This window comes from Marmota monax, unplaced genomic scaffold (assembly GCF_021218885.2).
Source record: "Marmota monax isolate L192 unplaced genomic scaffold, Marmota_monax_Labrador192_F-V1.1 WCK01_AAM20220418_F8-fsc00003, whole genome shotgun sequence".
NCBI lineage: Eukaryota > Metazoa > Chordata > Mammalia > Rodentia > Sciuridae > Marmota > Marmota monax.
The window spans coordinates 26,336,069-26,350,351 of record NW_026694084.1 but is presented as its reverse complement, the minus strand read 5'-3'; the positions used below and the strand labels follow the sequence as shown (position 1 = coordinate 26,350,351).

General features: G+C 39.9%; 1 protein-coding gene across 1 annotated transcript in view; it reads left to right on the top strand.

The window, feature by feature from the left end:
- The window catches only part of Sntb1 (syntrophin beta 1), a 234,752-nt gene that overhangs the window by 94,337 nt on the left and 126,132 nt on the right, over positions 1-14,283 (top strand). Inside the window, exon 2 of the mRNA XM_046464598.2 lies at positions 2,520-2,736. Coding sequence (XP_046320554.1) covers positions 2,520-2,736 — 217 coding nt within the window. The remainder of the gene's footprint in view (positions 1-2,519; positions 2,737-14,283) is intronic.

Sequence of the window (14,283 nt, the reverse complement as noted above, 5' to 3'; positions counted from 1 at the left end):
AACCTTAAGTGATAACTTTGGAGCTTAAATATGGGAGGATACTTGAGGCATCCGATTCAATATTTGGCACAAGTGTTACTTCATTATCCCCCTTCCAACTCAGGCACAACTTTCCCTTTCTTATGGAATATCAATAAAAATTGTAAATTAGAATATAGTATATAAGATTGTTATTCTTATCTCTACTTTTTAAAGTCCAAGCTAGCCTTTAAGGCCAAGTTTTAATGCCACTTACTTCATGAGGCATCCCTGATTCTCATTCCTGAAATACTCATCCCACATTCTAGCCAGGATACCAATGCAACCAAAGGAAAATCTTCAACCAATCTCAGCTGATACTTGAATTTCCTATATGTCAAAAGGTATAACTCTGCAATGCACAAAGCTAAGCAGCGTTCTAGCTCCTACCAAAATGGTTTTAGAGATGAAAATTTTATTATCTTCTGAATAGGTCTATTTATTTCACAGATAGCCTTAGTCTTTCCCCCTAAATTTTCTGCATTTGTTCCTAGGTACAGCTGTGTTCCTTCTTACACACAGTGCCAGAAACAAGAATATTTCTTAAAATACTTGATTCAATAATAATCTTTCTCCTTTTGTGACTATAACCTGTGCTAACACACTGGGGACAACCATGAAGTCATGCAGTACTCTTAATTGCCCTTGTATTTAGTTAAAACCTTGAAATCTTCTTTTAAAATATGTGTTTGTATTAAATGATTTCTCCCCTGCCTTGTATTAATAGGGTTGTTTTTGACATCTGTGATTAAGCCCCCCAACATACATACATACTACATGAATCTGGGTATATTTCTTTTCTTATTAAAACTATTGTGAACCTGATCAGTATTTCAAACTCCTGGATTCATTTGTTTTCCATGGTTTCTTCCAAGGTACTCTATTTCTAGTATAAAACTTAGCTCATTCTATTTTGCCACATAGTTTGTGTACATTTTATGTTTGCTCTTAGGTGGGCTTCCCTAGAAGCAGAGCCTCTATCTAGGGGCTGGTTGACAATTCTGTGGTCTTCCAGTCTTGCTATCCTCTTCTGAGGAAAAAGCAGTTCTACAGAGTGGAAGTGCAGCTATGAGTTGTTCTCTGCCAAACCATAGCAGCTGGGATACAGCCAAAGGGATCCAGACACCAAGAACATCTACTATAGACACCCTGGGTTGTAACTCTCCAGTAGGGAAACTACATATTATTTTTCTTTGTATTCTCCCTAAACCTGATTTTTTTTTATCTTTCACAGTGAAAGCACTAATTTGTGAACTGATTTATTAAAGATCTGGAGGAAATGTCTCCTAGTTTTCACTTATTGCAAACTATAGCCATTTGTAATAACAGATACCTATGAGGGACTTGGTCACTTCCCCCACCCCCCCACCCCCACCCATGCAGCAGAGAGCCAGGGTGTGTGAATGACAGAAGGATACAGACATTCATACTACACATTCCAAGAATCTGATTTCCCTGTCAACTCAAAAAACTGTCTAAGGACAAATGCTCAAATTTAGAATAGGAAAATAGCTTCCACAATACCAAGACAAACACAGAAAAGGGCAGAATTTCAGTCTATCCCATTTATCTCTTACATTATATTTGGCCTTTAAATTTTTATTTATAAATTTACACACACACACACACACACACTCACACACACACAGTTAAACATGAGAATTTTCTAAAAGAATAGTAAATGAATAGCAAAAGCCTATTTCTTCATCATCTTGACTTTTATTTCCACTCTTAAGACTAACTATTGACTAGTATTAATCTTTTCTTGTGTGTGTATTCAGAAATTATTTAGACATACAGGCATATATATTTGCAACTTTATATACAAAGATATAATAGCATGAGACTGCTGTCTGTTTCTACTAATAACACATCTTACAGAATCTTCTACATCAACACATCGACATCAATATCGCTTTTAAATGACTATGAAATATCTTACAATTTATTTAAGCTGACATTTTTCTAGTTTTCACATCTGATAAATCATGGTTTTTGCTACTCAAATTGTTACCACCAGAAAATGTGCTTTCTTGTGTTTGTCTTTGTATATATGTTCTCAGCACTATTAAATTGAAGCCCTACCCTTATTTCTGGACAGAAACCTAGTCAGGGGCAGTAAACATGACTTCCAGATTTCTTGCATCTCTTTTAAATAGTACATCTTCAAGCCTAAGTTATGCTTTCTCACTCTCTGCCCATTTGTTTTCAGCCTTTTTCCAGAATGCGACTTTTAATCAGAAAAGATGGATGTTGCTATGGTTGGGAAAAAGCTACAAGTCATTTTAAACCGCAGGACACAGTCATAGCAAGTTCCTAGAGCCACACTGGTATATAATTTAAATAGTAGCATAATTATGTTCAGAGGAACAGAATTTCTGAATCTTGCTCAGAATTTAAGAGGTTCAGTATTAAGAGCTTGTCTCATGCAAGTTTCTTTCAAAGACACAAATCAGACTTTCCAGAAGTACTCAGAGCCTTTCTTGTCTCTTTGCTTGCAGTGAAGTACATGCGAGAAGCCACGCCCTACGTGAAGAAAGGATCTCCAGTGTCTGAGATCGGCTGGGAAACACCCCCTCCTGAGTCCCCTAGGTTAGGGGGCAGCTCCTCAGACCCTCTGTCATCGCAGTCCTTCTCCTTCCATAGAGACCGGAAAAGCATCCCCCTCAAAATGTGCTACGTCACTCGGAGTATGGCCTTGGCTGACCCCGAGAACAGGTAATGAGAGCCAAAACTCTCCTCCTTATCTCAGCAGCTCCTTGGCCTCTGAGGTGAAGCAGGCCCTTTGCCAGGCTCTGCTCCTGATCTGAAAACTCGCTCTGGTTCCCAGAGAACAGCAGGAATAAGCCCCGCTGAGAGTGTGTGAGCTCCACCCAGAGCCCTGTCCCTGGTCCACCCTCCTTCCTTGCTCTCACCTTCCTGCAGACTGTGCACGCTGAGCCCTAGCATTGGAAAGACTGGACGGATTGAAATTAGGATCCCAACTTTCATTCTTGGCTCTATCATTGCCAGCTTATGTGACTTAGTGCACATTTCTCAAATCACGGATACCTCATTTTTGTCATCTGTACGATGGGAATAATTATAACAGAAACCAGTTGTGAGGGTTCAACGGGGAAATCCAGGCCAAGTGCTTAGCATCACGTGAAGGGTTAGATGAGAGAAGCCTTGAAGCTGTTTTCTACTCACCTCCCTTTATGCTCAGGAGAGAAAAAGGAGCAGCTTCAGACCACGCCTGGAGTGCTGCTTCCCAAAGTCTGTGCATGACTTTGTCACAGGATAGAGGTATCACCAATCCGGGGCAACCAGAAGGAGTCCTGCCAAGTTGAAGTAAATATTTGGGGTAACTCCCCCCCCAAAAAAAAATCTTACTTTAAATCATCTGAATAGAAAAATGTACGTGTTGGAGGAAAGCAAGAGATATAGAAAGGGCAGGAACTGAGCCAGGAAGCGGGGTTCTCCATGACCTCTGCATTCTCATTAAAGTGCTAAAAATAGGCTCGGCTCTACTGGTCCTTATTTATCACATGTGTGGGACAGCTGTAACCCACCCGAATAGGAAATATTTGGCTAGGTTCAGAGTTGCTGACGGGGAAAAGCCAAAGGGAATAGGGCAAGGGAGAAAATTGCCTTCTTGGCTCCCAGCTTGGTGTCTTTCTCTGTTCTCAGCCAGTGAGCTCACTCCAGGGAAGCTCTAGGGCCCTACTCACCTGCCCCCCTATGTCAGTTATGCCTGCTCAGGGCTGGGCCACTTCTGAGACAGCCAGCAAGTAGAGGCAAGAGAGGAGGCAGAACAGGCCTAAGGAGTCGGAGTCCTTTGTTAATGGACTTAACTGTTCTCCATCTTGTTCCCACTGGATTTCTGCCTGTTTCGTGAGCCTGCTGTTCGTGTGTTGCTTATCCTGAGTTTCTTCTTCCCTGGCCTCTTACCCACCCAGCCAGACACGTCTTTTCTCCCAAGAACCTGACATGGAGGCCTCAGATGGGATGAAGTGCTTGTCTTGTTTAGGCTTTGCACTAATTCATGCCAGAAATTGCTGTCTACAGGTCCATCCAGATCACAGATAAATGCTGTTTTTTAGTGGTCTAGCTAGGGTTCTAAAGAAATCTAAATTAGCTGACCTAATCGGGAAAATTCACATAAAAATGACAGATTTCTACTTTTAAGAAAAATTGAAAGACCTAGTGATATTGGTAGAGGTTTCTCCTTTGAGAAGGGAATGAATCCTCCTAGTCACCCCTGTTATCTATTCTTAGGGGATTCCATTAGTTACCTGCCTAGTGCTTTACTTTACCTGCCTAGTCTTTGACATTATAACCCTGCTTAGTCCTCTTGAGTTTCTATCATGATCTCCATCCTATAGATAAATAATTGAGGCTAAGAGTAAGTTGGTAACATCATATACCTAGTATATTGTATGATTGGGCTTCAAACCCCTGCCTATAGCATGAGTGACAGCATCAGGCAGTAACCAGTCATTTCCAGAAAATGCACAGGGACTGGAAAACTTTATTGAAGTATCACAAAAGCTATCAATACTTTGGGGAGAAATTCCAATGGGGTGATTTCTAGGATTCCTTCTAGTGGTAGACTTATATGCCATAATGTTACTCCTAGATTAGTCAATTATATTTTAAAGAATGTTTTGGTAGACATCAGGCCTGAATCAAATATTGGAAACTTCATTTTGTGTATCAAGCCTGTAGAAGAGAATAGGTTTGAAAACCTTTATGTCGGAGCTCTTCAAATCCACCTTTGTTGAACATCTGCAGGCCTCCCACGTGGGAGAGGGAGAGCCTGCTCTACCAGGGTGTCAAAACAAGCAGGACAGAATGAAAACAAGGATTTGGCTAAGCCAGAGGCTTCCCAAGGAGACTTCAGGTGCAGATGGGTCTAAACTGTTGTTAGCAAGGAGATCATGGACCTTGGTGAGACTTCCCCTGGTTGAGGAAAAGAAGAAAATAAACAAATGTTTTGTGGAATTCCAAGAATATACTGGTCAGAGTATAGCATACCATCAGAAATGTAAAATCTGCAAAACACAACTTTATGCAGAATACAAAGACACTGCTAACACAAAGTGATTTGAAAGGTGAGAGATATAGTGAAAGCAGACAAGGCAAATGCAAACTACCAACAGCAGCAAAAAGGCCTCGATTTTGATCTTGACAAATGACCAGGTAAATTGTAGGCTCAAAAGCACAAAATGAGACAAGGAAGGACTGATTTACACTGAGGCCAGAATTCACAAGGAACATTCAATAGTTAGGAATGCTTACCAAATAAGACAGCAGCAATCTTTAGAGAAGAAAGTGCAAAAAAGAAAGAGACAGACATGCACTCATATTAGATAATTTAGCACACACCACTACAGGGAAGTGAAGGACAAAAGATAAACTGCACATAAGAGACACCAACAACATGATTCATAAGGCAGACTGGGATACATTGCAAAATCTGTACCCTCATAATAGAGAAAACATTTTCTTTTCAAATCTGCATAGAACATGCACAAAATTCTCCACACATAAGGTCACAAAGAAAATACAGTAAATTCCGTAAGGTACGAGTAAAAAATGCAAATAACATTCTCTGATGATAATAGAATAAAACTAGAAAATCAATAACAAATTAAGACCTCAGAATGTATAATATCTTTCTTCTTGGACTTTTAAGGTTTCTCCATAAAATAACTCTTGGGTCAAAGGAAAAATATGAACTACAATTGTACCATTTCTTTAAAAAAATAGTGATGTAAACAGTGCATGTAGTAAATATAAAAGAGAAACAAGAAGAAAAAAAACAGGTATAAACTGTGTGGTCAGCTCAACCCATGGTGAAATCTTGGTTCGACAACATATACATGAATTTAAGCAAGAATTTCATTTACTTTAAATAGCCATCCTAGGTCCTAAGTCCTCTCATCTCCATTTTATTGACAATAAAACTTCATGAGAAGTGAGACTTGAAGCCAACAGCAAATCTGGAATTCCAGGCCTGGCTGTCACCAAGCCCAGTTTCTGAATCCTTGTTCCCACTGCCTCCAAATTCTGCACCTGGCAGAACAGCTCACCTGCACTGTAAGCCAGGAGTTAATGGTCTCCTGGGTGCTAAAACCTGAGAATTGATGACAAATGCTACAGCATCTCGGGGCTAATCCTCTCAGTTGGTGACACACAGCTGCTTAGAGTTTGCATTAAAACCTCTAATGCTCAATTTCTCAAATAGAAACAGCCATAGAACAGCAGGCAAGATTGCTGCTCTTTCTGTAAAAAAGGTCACTCCACAGGCACCGACTGCACAAGGACCTTTCCCTGCTCGTGGGTATCAATGATTACAGCATTTTTAAAATTCTACCTCTTACACATCTCTTGCTTTTCATATTCAGCTCTTTGCCTTCATAGCCGCTGCCCTGGTCCAGGCCACATCCTTAGTTCCTCAAAGTTGCTGGATCTATTTCTGACTGGGTGCTTTGTTTCCCACTTGCTCCTTCTCCATCCCCATCTACTTCACACCCTGCTAGTCTAGAGAAGGAGAGAAACTTGAAATTTACCCTTTTGATCAAATGGCTTTTTATCACCTGTGCTAACACCTGACACCTCAGAATTGCATGAAAACCCCATTAGGTTTTGGATCTTCCCCAACTCTTCAGCTCTGCGCACCTCATCCTTTATGATCCAGCAGCCCTTAAATAACTTGTAAACTTCCTATAGTTGCTTCCTGACAACTTCCTGCTCACCCATTAAGCCTCAGCACAGGGAGTCTTTTTGGACAGGATGTCCCACTACCCCTTGTGTACACTACACCTCCATCCATTCTACAGTACCTTTCTTAATGACTTGCAAATCATTCCTATGCCTACCTAGTTCCAGAGCTTCTCAAGCTCTGAGGTACCCTGTATTTTTATTTTAGTGCCCCAGCTCTCTGGAACTTTGGTGCAAAAGTATGCATTCAAAAATATTTTGTTAATAAATTATAGATGGCATGTTTATCTTCTTTGGGCATTTTTACCTTTTCAAACATTTCTTGAATAAAAAATAAAACTTTCCACTAAAATAACCTTGAGATAACAGAATAAATAAAATCATAGCTGTATGTTGACAGAGGTAGGGAACTTAAAGAAACCAGACAATCCATTACCCAAGTCTATTACTGGATTGAGAGCAGCTATACCAACATGGGCAGTTGACAAGGTGTCAGTCACGACCATGTGCTCTACTACACACCAGAATTCCTGTAGGTTTTCCTGGTTATAGTATAGAGAGAAATACACAACCACTCTTGGAAAAAAAGTATGCATCTCTGTTTGTGGTGAACAAATGAAAAAAATCACAGAAGTTCCTGTCCTCTTTTCAAATAGAAAAGCTCCACTCAACACACTTGGTGATTTCAAGGGGTCTGATATGTTCTCCATCAGTGATGTCACCACAATCCAGCACCTGAGATTCAGCCATAGAAGATCTACAACTTGATTCAGAGCATTATGAGAGTGAATTCCTCTCTAAGAGGTAGACACACATTAACCTCATAGCCACTTACAAAGGATACATGATCTCACTGCATGAGAAATTTAACTGTCATAGGAGTTATTTGGTGAGTGTGGAATCAATACAAGAGGTGCTAATAGATCTGAAGAAGTATATTTTAGACAAGGAAATTGGAGGCCCTTCCTTTGGGGATGGGGAGAGCCTTGTCAAGGTGACCATTATGTAAATTTCTGCTTTGCCAAGACTCCCTCTCCTTTGAGCTGTACATAAATTAGCCTGGAGCTTCCCCATGAGGTGCTCCCCTGTCTTTTCATGGCTAATTAATCCCCTTCATTTCACAGGGTTTTTTCTTCTGATGAGGATCAGTAAATTGGGTTTTGCTTATGAAATTTAATCACTTTCTTGTCCCAGCTTCCTGATATTGCTCTCATATCACCTTGTTTAAGAGATTTAGATACTCTCAAATATTAGTTACACACATAGTCTTTAGGTGACTACCAACAAAAGAATAATTGTTTTACTAATTTAACCTTTTTTCCCTCTTTCCCAGCATTTGGGGGTGCATTATTGCCATCTATATCTAATATAGAGTTCTCAGCTTACACTCATTAAACTTTGAATACTATTGAAAATTTCCATCATTGAGTTCATCTAGAATGGAGATTCGTTAGCTGCCCAAACCTGTCTTTTCTTCTCAGCAAGTCTGTTTGTGAAAATCGTTTCTCCTCTGAAGAGACTAACACAATAAGTTTGTTTTTATTTTTTCATCCTTGGTTAGACAGTGGCATAATGGTGGCTTCATAACCAAAATTAATGTCAAGAGGTCATGATTGACACCACATTTTAGAAACAGAAGAAACGTGTAAAAACAATGTATAATAGTATGAGGGACACATTTTAAATATCTAAAATGGAGGTACAAATGAAATACCTCCTAAGATCATTGAATCTCTAGATTTGAGGTTAGAAAATATGGGTTTGAATCTCAGTGTCATTACTTATACTCTTTTACTTTAGGTAAACTATTCAGTCTCTGATACCTAGTTCCTTACCTATTATGATCTGAATGTCTGTGTCCCCTCAAAAATTCGTATGTTGAAACCTAACCTTCAATGCAGTGGTATTAATTAGGTCACACAGTCACTCACCCATAAATAGCATAGTGCCCTTATAAAAGAGGTTCAAGGAAGCCTGTGTGCCATTCCAACATGTAAAGACATGTAATAGATGCCACTTACAAAAACCTGGCCCTCCACTAGACACCTAGAATTCCTAGCCTCTAGAACAGCGGGAGATAAATTTCTGTTGTTTATAAGTTACCCAGGCTAAGATATTTTATTATAGTGGCCTGTAAAAGACTAAGACAAAAATTGGTGCTAAAAAGTGGCATATTTCTATAACAAATAAGTAACTGCATAATGTGTGGAGGCTGGAAGAATTTTCAGGTACACTACTGTGAAAGGAGACTTAAGGGTGATTCTGGTGCAGGCTCAATAGAAGAGGGGTATAAAAAAAATCTTCAGTCTTCTTAAAGATCACTGAAGGGCCCTGGAGAGAACATTAGTAAAAATTTGACCAATGAAGGCATTTCTGGTGAGGTCTCAAAAGGAACGTGATATTAGACAATGGAGAAAGGGCCATCTTTGTTATAAAGTGGCCAAGACCTTGGCTGACTTGTGTTTGTGGTGTAGGAGTATTTTCAGGGATGAACTAGGATATTTGACAGAGAAATATTTAAAAGTGCTGAGGGTATGGCATGGCTTCTCTTGACTGTTTATAGTAAAATGCAAAAATGGGAGAAACAAATCAAAGAGGAGATTTACAATCAAAAGGGAAGGGGAATTTAAACATTTGGAAAATGCTCAGACTGGCCATGACATAAAGAATGAAAAGTGTGTTCAGACAGAACACAAAAGGTATGCCAAGAAAATGTTTGCTAAGAAGATAGGTATGGGTAGGTGAAGCCAGAAGCTATTATTCATCAGGTCAGTGGAATAATGACTCCAAAGGCATTTCGGAGATCTTTGCAGCCTCTTTACCCATCACAGGCTCAGAATGCCCAGGCCTTGAGAACAGAAATGTTTAAAGCACCTGATCCTCACAGTATGGTACAGCACTTCTTGGCTGCAGGCCCAAGATTCCAAAGTGTGGCACAGGCTGTCCCTCTGGAGGTCACAGGTAGCAAACTTGGGTGGCATCTGCATAGCACCATCTCTACTGGTGGACATGGTACCCAAACTGTTGGCCATGGCTGTCACTACCTAGATATCAAAAGATGTATAGGAGAGCCCCAGGTCCCAGGCAAAGAACTTTCTAGACCATTACAGAAAGCCCCTACTAAGTCAAGACCCAGTGGGACTATGGGAGCAGAGCCACCCAGCAGACTTCAGAGCATAGAGCTACTAGCATGCAACTCCAACTTGGGAGAGCTGCAGAGAAGGGACTTCAAACCATGAGAACTGCCACATGGGCTGTGCCCAGCAATGCTATGGGACTGGTAGCTTCCTGAAACATCACAGTGGCAAAGCTTATAAATGGCTATGTATATCATGAATAAAAGTCAATGTTCTCTTTTTATTCAACTGTAATTTTAAAAAATAAATTAAACAGTTACCATTGCATTCAAAACTGAAAACAAACAAATGAAAAAATAACTGTGAAATTATGGACTGTCCTCTACCACCAGAAATACCATTATAGTCATGATTTGTCTGTCTGTCTGTCTGTCTCTCTACAGTTGCTTCACAAATGAAATATTTTGTTACTGGAGAAAGGCATAAAAAGAGGTATATTTCTTAAAATGGTCTCAGTGTTTGACCCTACAATATTCATAGCTGCCTTTGAGAAATATAAGAAGTAGAATATGTAGTAACATTTCAACTGTTGTCTTAAAAGTGATTGTGATGGGGAAATGCAGGGACGTTGGGTTGCATTAGTCAGATGTTTGAAATAGGAAACAAGTCCTAAATAGGAACATGATTTTTCAGCATATACAGTGAATGAGACTAGGAGACATTGCTTGGTCCCACTTATAACACACCTAACACAATAGGCCATATGCTCCCTTTTTAAATCTGTCTTAAATAAAAATTTCAATGCCATCAAAACAATAAAGGCAGAGAGTTTAAATTTCAAATAAAACTACAAGATTTATGTGTTTCAAAGCAGTAGGAGTTGATTATTTATTTTGTAGCCTATTTGGACCAATCTAGGTCCTCACCACTGAGGTGTGGGAAAGTTGCCCACATTGATGTTGTTTTGTTCCCTCTGTTTTCTTAGTCACCTTCCTGGAAGGATCTTGGTCCTCCTAGATGGTGTCCTAAGTCTGATTCTTTTCCCCCTATTTCCATCTCATGGTTTTATTTTTTGACCCTTCCCATGAACGTATTTTGTCTACATTTCAACTATAATATTTTTGCTGTCCGAATGTTCCTTTTTCATAGAATTTCATTCTTATTTTAAGGATGACACATTTTTTTTTTGTCAATTCTTAGAGACTATTAATTAGTTTTTGTGTGTGCTTTCTGTTTCTCCATTCTGTTTGTTTGGATCCTCACCTTTGCTGTTGGAAGTTTCCTCAAACGTCTGCTGAGTCTTTCTAGTCTGTTTTTTTATTTAGACTGAGAATAAGAAACCTGTTAAAACCTATGTGTGTGGGTGGGGCTTGTCAGTGGTGAGAATTCTTGTAGAGTTGTTGCTTGGCAAGCCTTCCTTATTAACAGGCACCTTCCAATTCTGCAAATGTCAGTGTTGGAGAAGTTTTCTCTGTGTCTATTCATTCACTTAGGTAGGAAAGAATGATCCAGTCTCTTTCCTCGGTTGTGGATGAGGGGTGAAAAATGGGAGAACACCCAGCTGCCAGCAGCTGCACCCTTGTCCTCAGCCCTGACCCTCTCCATGGGATTCGGAGCCTCTGCAGGTTGAGCACGGCCCAGGGGCCCCCACCTGGCTGAAATCCTTTCTGTGCCCCTTTAAGTTGGTAACTTCCTCTGCTCTACAGAGTCCGTTTCCTAGCTCCAGTGCTGTCTGTGCTCCCAACACATATTGGATTCTTACTTTTCCTCCTCTTTGGGGCTTAGACCTACTTTATAGTCTTTTTACAAGGATCTTATAAGGGAGGAGAGATTTACATGAATGGCCAAGCTGCTGTGTTTTTCTCAATAAGAATCTCTGCATAATTTACATCTTTGTATACAATAGAGTGCACAAAAGATTCATTTTAATGAGCATAAAAGCAGTTTCATAGCCTTGTTATTTTTAAGAAAATCTATTTCCTTCATAAATAAACTTCAGCATTCATACTAATTATCATACATTTTTAATCAGTGGGGTATAAATTAGTAAGGTTTCTATAGCAACAGTAAGCTAGTTAAAAACCTTCTCTGGTTCGCCTTGAGAGAAGAAGTTGAGGAGAGGGCTCACTAAGCACCAAGCCACAACTGCATGAAGACACAGTGCCACAGGAGCGTATTGGGGCTGATTCCTGTACTGTACACACCAACCCAGGAAAATTTCAGTTTCCCTTTCTGAAGAGCTCTTAGGTTGAACTTGACCATCTGGGAGCTGAAGGATTTTTGCTAATGTAGAGTCTCAAAATATAGGTCTTGATCCTTTGCTCTTGATACATTAATTGAACACCATTTGGTTTGCAAATAGCTGCCCCAGGATTTTCCAGCTGAGTTAATGAAGCCTTTGAAAGCAACCTCAATGCTACCATGATAGCTATCACCTACACTAACGGTTCCACTAGGGGAGAGGGGGCTTCACAGAGGACCTCTGTCCTCCCTTTTTTCCACAGGTGTGGAATTTTGTTTTCCATAGTGGGGAAAGGGTTGGGGCACTTAGCACTACAAATGTATTTAAAGCAACCCCTATTTGGACATGTAAGGCATGTGTCTATCGACAGACACTTCCTTTGCTCCTAAATAATATCAGAAAAGGAATTTTGACATCACTGACATGTTAAATCTGATTGAGATTGATATCTTTTTTTTTTAACTTTAAGACAGACTGTTTTGATCCTCTAAGTTCTATGATAAATGTCTTGTTTGTCTTTTGTATTTACCACAGCTCTTAGGACAACACATAGAAATCATTAAATACAGTCCAGGTTCAGGATACAGGTGTCACCCCTGAAGGATTAACTAGTGAATGTTTAACGGGGACTTTATAGAAAAGAGCAGCTATGTGAAATGCACCAACAAGAGATAGGGAAGTGCCCACAGTTCAGCAGGAGCAGGAGCCTGATACCACCCCTTGGCCTGAGAAGCAAAGGGAGCAAGTTTCTGTGACCTTGAAGACAATATCCTGGGAGAGGGACAGTGATTCAGTGGGGGGCTGGGATAAGTCCATACCACAACCTTTCTTTTCTCTTGGCCTGGAATCTTCTGTTGATGCTTCCAAGTAGCTATACACAAAAGGAAGCCAGAGGCTAGGGGGTTTAAGTGATGCCGTATTCCCTATAGAATTTGACCTTTTGGAGCACAGAGCAAGGAAAGAAAGGCAGATAATGGATCTAGAGGGGGAAAAAAATCACAAAAGTCTATCTACATTCTGCCTTTCTGATATATATATTATGAGTGATAACAAGGTATAAGAAAGTTGGTTCAACCAGACGCTCCATTCCCTAACACTGTTGGATAACAACATTATGTTAGACAGCCCCAGAACAATTATGGAGGTTTCTATTTAATATAAAGGTGTCATGCTCCACCTAGAGTTTTGTCAACGATTATTTTTGTTGCTGTTTGTTGTTGTTGTTGCTATTGCTGTTTGTTTTTGTTATTCATTTTAGGGATTGAACCCAATCCTTTCTAAACTTTTTCAAATTTGAGACAATAAGTTGCTGAGACTGGCCTCAAACCTGTAATCCTCCTGCATCAGCCTCCCAAGTCGCTGGGATTACAGGCATGCACCTCCATGCCTGGCCCATTTCTTGTAGCCACCATGACGTAAGCTTCATAGGGAAAGGATAATCAAGAGGCTTCAAGGATAAACAGAATTTGTTTTAGTGGAGCTAGAAGCTTCGTAGTCAGTGTAGCAGGAGGGGACAGGGCAGCTTGGCCCTTGAATGGGCTTGGGATGGGCTGTTTGACTCTCCTTGGAAAGTGTGGAGGTCTACCAAGAAACTTTCTTCCATTATGACAAAACTCTAGGCTGGAGAAGGCACAGGTAAGAGTGCTGCTGTCACCATTCCAACCTGGTTTTGACAGTGAAACATTTATAAATAGGCATCACACAGACAGGGGGAGCTATCAGGAGAGGCAGCAGGTCCACCTGAGCAGTAGCCTTTCATCAGTGGGAATCAAAACTCTTGGCTGCGAAATTTTAACATTGACTTGCTCTCACCAAAAGTGCCAAATTATTTACCCTTTGGTGCACACTTCCAATGTGGTGAAACACACCTCTATTGTGAAACACACAGTAAATGCCAAGTAATGCAATTTGTTTTCATGGCCTGTGTTATTAAACATTCAGACAATCGGAAAATGCTTCTTGGTGTTACCTGCAAAGGGAACACTAGATCCGGAAGTTAGAATTCATGGAGGTGTTTTCTCAAAGACTCTTGATATATATATATATATATATATATATATATATATATATATATATATATATATATATATATACCACATAGATTGTGCAGTCATGAAAAGATGATTGACTTTCAGGCCAGGCCAATCTGGCTTTGATTATTAGTTTTTCTACCTATAACCCAGGTGATTTCATGAAATTTAAATTCTTTGAATTTTTAAAAACTATATGAAATAAGACTGA